Below are 12845 nucleotides of genomic sequence, written 5' to 3'. Positions count from 1 at the left end.
CACACACACTATAGAATAAACAAGAAAACAACACTCTTTTGCAGCAAGGATGCATTAAATTGATCAAAAGTGACAGAAAAAACTTTTACATTGTTACAAAAAGGACTGAAGTAACGTCTGCTGAAAATTCAACTTTACCATCACAGGAGTAAATTACATTCTAAAATAGAAAGCAGTTATTTTAAATTTCACAACATTACTGTTTTTACTATATTTTTGATTAAATAAATGCAGCCATGGTCAGAAATGAGACTTATTTTAAAAGCATTTTTAAAATCTTTCCGACCCAAACCTTTGAGCAATACTGCCTACATATGAAAAATTACAGAAATATATGTATACTTCTTGAACACCATAAACCAGGGTTCCTCAAATCTTTCCCTGGAGGGCTCCAACCCTGATCAAACTCACCTACCTGTGATTTTCTAATGATCTTGAAGACTCTGATTAGCATGCTCAGGTGTGTTTGATTAGGGTTAGAGCTAAACTCTGCAGGAGTGGGCCAGATTTGAGGATGCCTGCCATAAACTATACAATCAATCTACAAATCAGACTTTTCAAATCAACCTGTAAATCAAAACAACAGCATCAACATCCTTTCAAGAAGCAACTCCTCAAGGACAAATTAAAGCCTCTCCTTTTTATTGCTTTACTGTTAGTTTTGTTAAAATTGAATACTACCGCTAGACATTGCACAACACAGTTCATATACACATTCTGTTAATAGAATGTTTAAAATTTAATCAAAAGTCACCTTATCAAAGTGAATATGACACCATTTAGAATGACACCACCGATCTCATCGATGTTCTCTCTTGAGACATGAAAGGTGCAGTGAACTGACCGTATTGGATGAAACACTACGGCTAAACAACCAGTAACCGCAGTCACTCTGCACCAACCTGACTCAAGGCTCTTCCCTATTGAAACTTTATGTGCCGTAAAACAGACAGACAGAGAGTGAGCATAAACTCACAGAATAGTTCTGAAAGCCTGTTTTAAATGTACATCACTTAAAGCAATGGACATGAAGAAAAAAATACCGTTCAACCTGACCGCAAAACAAATTAAAAGCAAGTTTTTGAAGGATCTGGCTACTCTCTAGACATGATAAATGAATCAAGTACAAACTTGTGGCCTATCTAAAGCTTTTAAACATTATAGCATGCACCATTAGAAATGGGTCAGCAATGATTAACACGATTCTCCCTAAATGTTGGTGCTAAATTTGGAGTAGACGTCACAGTTATATCACTTGCAGCTGCGCTCGCGCATAGTGGTGGCAGAAAAACTGGTAACAAGTGGAGAGAAACAGGTAAAATTCATGGAAGAAGAGAAAAAAATATTTTTTTGCCTTTTTATGTTAGAATCAGAATGCAAATCATTTTTATAGAATACTGTCGTCAAAGAAGCCATTTGAAGCTAAACGCAGATGTTTAATCGGACATACTATGGATGAAAACTGCTATGATTACTCTACTTTTAAAGCATAAATTTGTTTTAAACAATAGGTCTACATAATATTCACATATCCAGTTCATAGGTGACGTATTGTATTAGCCCTACAGTTACAGTATGAAATATTATTTAAACCTATTACTATTAACATTTTACATAACATTTATATATTTAATCTCACAATTCTGACTTTTTTCTCGCAAATGCAAGTTTATATCTCCTAGTTCGGACTTCGATTTAACTCAACAATAGTGAGTTTGTCAATTCTGAGGGGAAAAAAAGAATTGCGAGAATAAAGTCAGAATTCTGAAATATAAACTCTTGAAAACTAATTTTCTGCCACCAGATAGGCTCTGCCCACAAAAACAACGTCCGAATTGGTCTATAAGAACTCATTTTTATAGCTAAAAGAAATACAAATAACTATTTAGTTGCAATATTTAATAAAACTGATTCAAGGAATCTCCAAAATTAAAAAAAATGAAATAAGTACATAAATGACTTGTTTACTGTCTGGACTGTATTCAGAATATTTGGCCTTATAGAAGCTCTAAATTTACACAGATGAAAAACAAGTACACTAATGAGGGAACCTTACAATTGGTCTCTATCTGTGAATCATTCAAATAACAGCCTCATTTTCTGGGTGCTACAGGACTTTCATTTTCTCCTTGTACTTCCTACAAAATTCTATTTTGAGCTACAACATTTCAAAGTAAAATAAACAACAACAACAAAAAACATCAGAACATACTAAATTGCAATATAGCATTTCAATTTCAGTAGAGCAAAATGAGGAAATCATAATAAATAAAAAAAAATCTATATTTTTTTAAAGCCTGAATATATATATAGTTGTAAATGGCAATAGGGAGAGACAGAGAGAGACGTGAAGTGAAGCAGAGAGTGCCGGTCAGGCCCTCAGGCTGGATTCTGTCTGTCTGCTTGTCTTTGAGTCTCTGCTCTTTGTTGCAGTAAGTGCTCTTGCTAGCCTGTCAGATCCACAACTGTTGCTCTGTCTCCACATCTGGAGAGGAGCAGGCACTCAGAATTCAACACAACAAGGCACCTGTGAGAGGGAGCTGGGCTCGAGTCACGTGACGGGCCTCTGCTGAGATTGACGGGCTCTGTGCCAACGGAAAATGACTGAAGGTTGCATGAGAGGAGAGGATGAAACCGGGGAGCTGTGTCTAGACAGGCAGGTCATCTGAGTCATAATAACTGAGCATCAACAAAGACCCCGGGGCCTTCTGCTTTTATGCAAAATAAACATTTATACATGCTTAAATATTTATTCCGACACGCATATTTTAATCTACAAAGACCATGCTGCTTGTGCTATATGTTCCACCGCACGTCTAGATAATTCACATCTATAAATGCAGATCTGAGTTTGATCTCTTTTAAATATTCAGATGGCTCGAGCGTTTCACACTCGGATATGGATAATGGATCTGGATGCGCAGCCTTCAAAACAACTTCATTCTCCATTTGCTGATGCGAACTCAACGTTCGAAATGGGCAGCGGCGAACAGACGAGCTGACGGTAGAAGAAGCTTCTACGCATAATCATCCATCAAAGCAACTGTCAAAACCCGCTATGCTTCTCTGTCTTTATAACACTGTTAGAGGACTTTGATGACTAAAGATACAATAAACAGATGTGACGATTGCTGTTGAACATGACAGTTGTTGCGAGTCTGCATTTTAAAGTCGTGAAAACGGTTCGTATGAGCGTATTTGGGGCGTTTGGACAGTGATTGCTTGTATTGCTTGATTCATCTTCATAGACCTCTGGATAGAGAGGCATCTAATTGGTTGTTGTGTTACAAATGCCAATGTAAAACCTTTCTGCTCATATATACCTCACCAGAAAGCAAACGAGTTTGACCCTGAGAGGCGAAGCATTAACAGAGCAAAAGAGGTAATTGAGATGTACTAGAGGACTCTTTTTGTGGAACGCTCTTCGCATTTAGTTGCCTCATTGAAAGTGAAAGATATGAGAGAAGTAATCCCAGTATTACACTGAATCCAGGCTTGTTCTCTGGTGCTTTACCTATAGCACGTGTGTGGGTGTGTGTGCACACTAACTCCCTCCTCACAGGGCCTCTGTTTAAGTACATCACGTCTGTGTGTTACACCAGAGAGTGTTTTACTACTGCAGTCCAAGCTGTTGTAGCCTCATCCTGCTCTCTTTTTCTTCATTCCCTCCCTCTCTCCTCCATCTCTGCAGGTCATTAAGAGTGTTGTACTGCCACATACCCAAGAACAGAGGACATAAAAAGACAAATAAGGCCATAAAAAGTCCCTATGCCTGTGCATACAAATACATTCACTCTCACTCTCTCTTGTTCTATCACAATGTCCCTCCCTCATTCAATATCTATTCTTTCGTTCTTGCTTTATTTCTGACATTATATCTTCTATATGAATTATAAAAAGGCTGATTGTACATACTAATGAAATGGCAAGGGAGGCACAGTGGTCCAAAAGGTATTCAGACATTTAAAATAACTTTTCCCTGCATTAGATGAGGGATTTTTTTTGTCTTTACCAAAACTCAGAACCTCTACCTGTTATTTTAGTATTTTACTACATTTATAATATAGTATTTAATAATATTTTGAATTGTATTTAATTTGGTCATTTCTATTTAGCTTAAAATTTTTATTTCTGTTTTATTTTTAGTCATTTTAATACTAAACTTATTTTATTTTGTTTAACTGCCAAGACAACATTTCAAATTTTCATTTAGGTTTTTTAAAAAGTTTTTCATCTAGTATTCAGATTTAATTTTATTTCAGCTTTGTTTCAATTAATAACAATAATTTTTTTAAAGTTTTAGTTTTAGTTAACAACTGACCCTTACTCAAATTGAATTGTTTTCTGAATTCAGAGGCCTCCAATATATAAAAAAATCCAGATTTTTATGTAAAACTTCAATTAAAAACAATAGTGCCACCAGTTGCTTATATCATGTAGCAGCAGCAGTACCAAGTATGTTTTGTATCTCGTTTTAGGACCATGAGAAACTGAAGAATTGGAGTAATGGCTGCGTCACAATAATACATTATATTTTAAAATATATTAAATTTGAAAACAGTTATTCTAAACTGTAATAATATTACTGTTTTTACTGTATTTTTGATCAAATACATAAAATACATAATAAATACATTTTAAAAAATCTTATTACACACAATCCTGGGTTTGATATCTTGGTATCTAATGCAATGACATACAGTTTCTGTTTCTGTTCTTGCATGGCTTTAACATATAGTTTTGCCATTTATTTCCCCCCTGATATATTTGCCCTTTCAAATCCCATTTCATGTGAAACTGATTTCTTTTTTTCCATTGACACCATATTTCTTATCAATATATGTCCTTTCATCAGTGGCTTCCCGTGCCTGGCTCTCCTTGACGAACGTGAAAGTGATGAAGGCCCTAAAAGAGGGCTTTAATCTCTCGAGCATTCCTAATGAGTTTTCCTCTACAATTATTTGATAAGAGCGAGACGGGACTGTAGGCAATGTGAATGATCCAGTACCTGTGCAGATCATGCACACACACACAGTCATGCATCCTCAAAGACACTTACATGTGTCCGCCCCCTTAAAGAAAATAAGTGTGCAGTGCACAGCAGATACAGGAAGATGCTAACATAATACACACTGACAGAAACACCTGAAACGCAACAAAGACGTGCAGTAACGCAGTGTATAAACATGCAGTGACTAACCACACTGAGGCCCAGCTGCTCTCGCTGCAGGTAATCGAGATTTCTGCGCTCCAGGCTGGCCAGGTAATGCTGCAGACGGGAGTAGGTGTAAGGGTAGCAGTACGCAAACTGATAAACGTCATCCTCGCGGTCGAAACAGAAGGCGAAAGACATCACGTAGTTCCTCCGATGGTCGGGGCAGCGGTAGTAATACACATTCTTGGCTGGCAGTCTTTGCCTGTGACAAAGAAACAAAGACAATATGACAATGAAATGCACCTTGTTTGCTTTCTCAGTGAACATTGATGGGTTAATGAGAGCTTGTTCTGAAGAAATAAAAAGTTTGTGTTCTTAATATTTAATAATTATAATGTAAAAACATTCTCTGTAATGATACTTTTCAGCTGATGTAACTAAGGCTGCGTAGATGAGAAAATATTATTTTTAATCAGCCATATCGTCACGATCACAACTCAATCAAGTCTTGATTGATAAAATAAAATCTCAACCTACATTATTTCCTAATGTTCTTGTCACTGGGAAATATCTTACATTACTGAAGTTTAATGTGTTTCAAATAGCTTTTCATGTCGTCAGTGGTAGTAAATACGATTCTTTGGGTGTGACAGACAATTGCTGTCTGATAAGACTATTTACTTACAATATAATAAAAAATAATAAAACAATAAAAAGACGTGACAAGAGAAGAGAGGATGAGATAAAATGACAAAGAGAATAAAATAAAAAAGAAGAGAAAAGGTGAGAAGAGAAGACTAGATGAAGTGAGATTAAGTGAAGAAGGGTATAAATGAAATAAAACAACAACAAATCTAAAGAAAAATAATAGGAAAGAAAAAGAGGTGAAAAGGGAAGAGAAGATTAGATGAAATGACATGAGAAGTGAATAAAACAAAATAAAATTTAAAAAAAGGGAGAAGAGAAGATTTGGTGAAATGAGATGAAGCGACAAAGGAGTATAAATAAAATAAAAAAAAAATAAATAAAAAAAAAAAAAATAAATAAATATATATATATATATATATATATATAATAAAGTAATAAAAGTAAAAAAAAAGTAAATAAAAAAGAATAATAAAATAAACAGGAAATAAATAAAATAAAGAGATAGGTGAGAAGACAAGACTATATGACATGAAGTGAAGAAAATGGTATAAATAAATAAATTAAAATGAAATTAAAAAAAAAAAAGTCTGGAAACTTGCAGGCCGATCAATCCTCTACATCCCCTACAGTCATTCACAGTACCGTTGTTCAGTCAGCTCTCTCTGTGTCTTTCCTTCTCTCTCTCTGCCTTTAAAAACCCATCTAGATGAAGGCAAACACTACCAGCAAACTGTAAACAATGAAAAGTTCTGCAGTGCACAATGAGGAGCCTGAACAATGAAAGCAATGTTATTTGCATATAAAATGATATACTGTGCTGTTAATCAGTTTTATGTGGCACTGCTGAAAGTAAATCTGCACATCTGCAGAGAAAGAGAGAGAGAGAGTGAGCAAATAGCAGTGAAGGACAGGCAAAGAACATACGATGGAAGGCATTGGAGGGAATAACAGGGGGAGGGAGATAGTGAGAAGATGAGAAAGAGAGGACAGATCAGAGCTGGGCTGGGCTGACTGTGGGACAGGGAAGAGAGAGAGAGAGAGAGAGAGAGAGAGAGAGAGATCAGATGGAGATGCTATCTATGTGAACAGCACAGAAGCTTCCACACGGCCATACTGATAAGAGAGAGGAAACAGCTCTCTAAAATCAGCCTCCAGTCCTTCCATCTCCTTCTTTTCTACTAAACAACTCACATACACACTGTACACTGATGGAACTGGGTTAGTGTCTTTGTTTGAACGCTTGAAAAGTTCTAAACACACACCCGTTCCCTTATCTTCAGTGACCCATACGCATAAATGCATACAAACGCACAGACATTTACAGCAGGATCCAAAATCCTCACAATATGAGAAAATATGAGATTCTAAATCATATTTAAACCTGAAAATATACTTTTTAGGATATCTAACATTTGAAAATTAAGATTTTTTTTTCACCCTGATTCTGCACTAATCTATGTCACTATTTTAAAATTAAAATAAAAAAATTTATGACATTGACTACCATCAGGCTAAAAATACTAAAACACTCTGAAATTCATTCATTATTAACTGATATTATGATTATGAAAAATATGAAAATATAATACATGATAATATATGATTATGAAAAATAAAATAAAATAAAACAAAACATTGCATTAAAAAATGCAAAACTTGCAAAAGCCTGAGATTATATTGAAAATATGAGATTCAAAATCCCCACTTTAAACATTTTAATATTAAGAAAAGTTATGATATAAAATAAATAAGAAATATTTCTGATTCTGCATTAATCTATGTCAATATTTTAATATATTAATGACATTGATCACCATCAGTATCAAACCACAAAACATACTCATTTAATTCATTTATTCATTTAAATAAAATAAAATAGCACTGCATTATATTAGAAACATGCAAAATGGAACTAAATGTTACAGGTACAGTATATGTCAGTAAAAGTGTGCTAGCTACATAAGTATCGTTTTAAAGAATCATAGGCCTGTTCCAAATGCTGTCAAGGTAGGCGGTTTACAGCAACCAACATACAACATCTGCATTGCTTAGCTTGTTTCCTGTATTAGCCAGCCCCTCGGGTGCAGCATTGTGATTGGCCGTTTAAAAGAGCATGCTCCACCCTGATGTTCATTAGGAACCCCGCATGAAATAAAGCTACTGTATGTAAAACTATGCAGATATGAAACAGCCACACACAGTGCAAGGCAACATAATAGAGCATCATCCACACACACAGTGCAGAATGTACACACACTCATTCCCAGACTCCTCTGCTACCTGAACAAAGTGAACCGCTGAGCCGAAATGAAAGTGAATTAGCTTTTCTCTGTGGAGGAAAAGACAGCAAATGAACGATCAAGCTGAGAAATCCTCTGGGGGACTGGTATCTCTACGGGTCTCAAAAGAGAGTTAACACACAGGACAGGTGCCTGCTTGGTCCAAACTACATTCTAGAGCTAACACACACACTCACTGACACATTACATGATCTCTAATGCATGACAGGCTTGGCGACAAATATACTACATCACACAAACTCAAGACCCTTCGCTGTCTGTTACTTGCATCTTAACACACACCCATCCCACTCACAGACACGATGTTAAGCTCAAATGTCACTTTAAAACACAAACCGAAACCATTATTAATTTTTAGAAACAATTATTAGATATACAATAATTGACTCGTTTGAATAGACACAGCTAAACCTAATTTTTTTGTGTAAATCTCACAAAGGCAGTCTGCATCCCCAAAGTGAAAATAAATAAATACATTTTGTGCACATTACAATTTTTCATGATTTTTTTTTTTTTTTTTAAGGCAATTAGGCATATTTTATCCCCGTATTCTAATTACCGTAATGCATCTACTGTTACTATTCCTGTCATTTTGAAAATCAGTATTTGTTTTTAATCACCTCAACACCATGATATACACTACTGTTCAAAACTTTACTAAAACATTATGCAATTAATTCATTTTTAAGATGATGTTATGATTTGCATTTAAAAATAAAATAAACATATAACATTGTATTAGAAAAATATGCGAAAGCCTGAGACTATATACTGAATCAAAAATAAATTAAGTAAATTTATATATATATATATATATATATATATATATATATATATATATATATATATATAAATAAATATATAAAATGTAAAAAGCAAATTAATACTTTTATTCCGCAGGGACATTAAAAGGAACCTGAAGGAAGCTGACCGTTGAGAGATTTATAATGTTACAAAAACATTTCTATATTAAATGAATGCTGTTTTAAATTTTCTATTCATCAAAGAACCCTGAAGAATTAAATCAGTCTCCTCAAAAATATTTCACCTCGATAATCATTAGAAATGTTTCTAAATCATTAGAAAAGATAAAATGGTCCTAAAACAGCTAAATCTTCAACATCCATATTTTCTAATTTCAAATATATTTCATTTATACACATGCACATTTGTGTATATAGAGTATGTATATGTGTATCCTGTATGTGTGAGTCTCATGCTCAGGGTCAGCTGTGCTCGCTGCAGTATTTGGCCTGCTTTTGAGTGGGGTTAGGTTCAAGACCCGCGGCTGTTTGCCGTGCACCCCGACTACCCTGCCAAGCAGACATTAGCCCTCACACACTCACACACACACACACGCTCACACACCTCTCCCCACGCAGGGTTAATGAAACAGCGTGACACCTCACTTTATTTTTTTATTTATCTGTTTGGGCATTATCCCGGTTCCTCTCCAGCATTTGACCTTGTTGGCTACTGAGCGAGTCGTGGCTATTGATTTTAATTACCCAGCGGGAATTTACTGCTCGCCTTTCCCGCGCCGCTGCGCCGCTATTGGCCAGAGAAAATAGCTTTGTGTGTTGCCCCTCTATGTGATAGAGAGAGCGAGAGAGAGAGCCTGGTGAATCTCGAACCTGATGGGCGTTTTTCTATCTTCGCTGCAATGTATGTTCTCCCCTCTATCATTCTCTCTCTCCCTCTCTCTCTCGTTGTGGCTGTTGGTAATTTGTTTTATCTAAATGATAGTGCCCCATGCCTCCCTGTGCTGGTGGATGTGGTACAATGCCCCCCGTTCCAAAACACATTTATCTCGCTGTGTGTCTGAGGGGAGAAAAAAAAAAACAGGCCGGCGGACAATAACCTACACACACACAGCTTAACAATTGAGCTGCCCACCAAACGCCTCGGCCTTTTATACACACTCCCCACCCTGAGGAACACACACACACAGAAAGCTGTTGCTCTCCGGCTCTCTTTCCATATAGAGAAAAGGTCAGCGCCTGAAGCTCAAGGTCATGGACTTTAAAAACGAAAGAGTTTTCATAACTTGTTAAAGAAAACCAAAGTTTCCTGAACTCGAGCGGACATGGCTATCGCCCGACTAGCGCTTGTATCTCTGTTTTCATGTGTATGTGCGTGTGTGTGTGTGCACGTGTGCTGTTAGCTAAACGGGCCGGCCCATACCGAGGTGTCATTCCCCATCGCGGCGCCTTTCAACTCCGTTAGCAGGAACACGACGGGGCCTTTGATGCCGTGGCGGCTGTCGGCTTCCCTCTGAAGGGAACTAGACGAGGGGGAAAATTGCTAGCTTTCATACGGAGCGGGACATCTTGTCTATATTCTCAAATCAATCAAGCATAGAGGTCATCTCAGTGGCTCCTGTCTCTCCGACTCTTTCCGTCTCTCTTGCTTGGCGTTTGTCGCCCTCCCCTATTCTTCTAAGAGCACTGGCTGTCATCTGCTTAATGTTGTGAAGGTTAAATGGTTTCAAATATGAGCACGAAGCTGTCAAGTGCCACGATTCTTCTCTCATCCTCCTGACAAAAACAGTTGAAGAAAAAAAGGGATCTATTACACGTACGGATATTACATTTCATCACGACAATGATACTCTCAGATCTGTGCAGGCTCTTTTGACTTTGGACGTAGGCCCGTATTGTGTAATTATCGCTCAAACAAGCGATTCCTCTTCTAATGCATTTATTGTTTTACATTTGATACCGTTTCTTTTCTCTGGATTTCTCCGCCGTAATGTGAGCGGTAGAGGGAGTGGAGTGGCCCTCCTGTGATTGATCTATCATTTGGGACATGAATCAGACTGGAGAATAGCACTGGATGGCACAGTTACTAAGCAACCTCACTTGCTTTGTGGTCGAGCTGTCCATGTGCGATGGTATGTTTGAAACGAGGGGTTTTTGGCGTGCGAATTCACTGTGTGATTCTCTAAATGGTGAAGAGCGTTGAATGCATGTGGAGGATCAGAGATAGCAGAATGAATCTAGGAGCTGGGGTCCAAATTAGCCAATTTAGGGAGGAGGGTAGACATTGTATTTTGTGTTGGTTAATCATAGTATATACAAGTCATGATGGCGGTTGCCAGGTCTCCAAGATATTCTGGACTCTAGATATGACTTGAGTCTATGGATTTTTTTACCCATCTGCCCGGAGTTGACAAATTGTTATTTTATTAAAATATTTTTAGAATTGATAGAAATTGGATTTCATTAACTTTTATTTAGTTTTTTCATCCAATAAATGTAATGTTTTTTTCTTTATATCTTCAAAAGGTAAGATATACAAGCTGGAAAATATACAGTTATAATGTAAATTCTCAAAAAGGACTTTTGCTAAAAAAATCTTTTTAAAAAAGCATGATGCAAAACATTATTGATTGGTTTAGTTTTCTACTTTTATTGATGCTGAAGTAGGGGTGTGCGATATTGACAAAAAATAATATCTCAATATTTTCTGGGATTTTATCGATAACGATAATTAGACGATATTTTGCTGTGTGTTTTCGTGCTGGTACCTTAAGGACTGTCGTGGACAGCTGACTCCTAAAGTTTTTGATATTCTTCATATTCTGTGTGGTGGTCAGTTCACACTGATAGAAATCCAATAAGATTAAACTGATTTTTACATTTTATGGGCATTTTTAGCTTTATAAAAGCCATTTTTTCTAAAAGTGTCCATTATCTTTTGAGTCAAATTCTTACATTTAATCAGTGAATTAGAATAATAAGACTTTTGGGCTGTTACCAAGCAAATGAAATCAGTATCAACAAAATTCATCTTTGCAATGCAGAGAAAATACAGAAGCTGAATCTGAAGTGGCATTTAGATGCATTTACACACTGTTTAATGCAAGACATGAATGCATTTAACCTGCAATTACAAATGCATAAATCATGTTTTGATATATTAAACACAAAATGTTAAAACCGGTATTTGCAATGATTTAAATAATAAAAGATACTTTGAATGTGAAATTAAAATCGCCAGCAGGTGGCAGCAAGTTACTGTTAATAAGTGAGTCATCGTGATTGAACTGAATCATTTAAACGGTTGATTCGTGCAGGAATGAAACGCCCTCATGGTGCTCAGAGACGCAAAACAGTGCTGTGGCTGTTTGGAGTGATTTTTGTTGTCGAGATAAAGCAAAAACAGGAAATATAGTGTCTAAAACGTAAGTCTCTCAATTAACCTCTTGTTTATTGAACTGTTGTAAAAAATCAATAATCACATTTGTAATCATGGTTATTTTTGGAGCGTTATCTTTCGTTATTCTTTGTGTGAAATTGATTAACTAGGCTATATGAAGTGGTACAAAATAGCCTATATACATTTTCTGCACCTATGTCTTTAATTTTGTGTTCATTATAGTGAAAGTGCAGTGAAAGAACACTCTACACACGTGCACTAGTCTAGACTTCACGTAATGAATGCGTGCACTCTGTAGGTGTGTTTTGAATGGTTTTTGCAAAATACTCGATAATGTCAAATCGCACATCGTTTAAACAACAATTGCAATATTAATCGCAGACGATATATATTGCACACCCCTATGCTGAAGACTATCAAAAGTAATTTTAGCAAGATTAAAAAATACATTCTTGGCCACAAATCAGTAGAATTTGCAATAACAATGCAGAATACAAAACATTTTCAGTAACAAGTCTGTGGTCTAATATAGCCCACAATAATGTAAAATGGTTATTTGATTTAACATTCCAATGTCATTA

At 36.1% G+C, this 12845-nt stretch overlaps 1 protein-coding gene across 7 annotated transcripts in view; it reads right to left on the bottom strand.

Annotated features, from left to right (window-relative positions):
- The window catches only part of bend5 (BEN domain containing 5), a 338217-nt gene that overhangs the window by 157398 nt on the left and 167974 nt on the right, over positions 1 to 12845 (bottom strand). For all 7 annotated transcript variants that reach the window (XR_009272649.1, XR_009272650.1, XM_058785807.1 and 4 more), the window contains one exon: positions 5201 to 5417. Coding sequence is in view for 5 of the 7 variants with exons in the window: in XM_058785807.1 (XP_058641790.1) it covers positions 5201 to 5417 (217 nt within the window). In the remaining 2 variants the exon portion in view is untranslated. The remainder of the gene's footprint in view (positions 1 to 5200; positions 5418 to 12845) is intronic.

This window comes from Onychostoma macrolepis, chromosome 08 (assembly GCF_012432095.1).
Source record: "Onychostoma macrolepis isolate SWU-2019 chromosome 08, ASM1243209v1, whole genome shotgun sequence".
NCBI lineage: Eukaryota > Metazoa > Chordata > Actinopteri > Cypriniformes > Cyprinidae > Onychostoma > Onychostoma macrolepis.
Note: the sequence above shows the minus strand (reverse complement) of the source record. Positions and strands in the feature narration are given on the sequence as shown.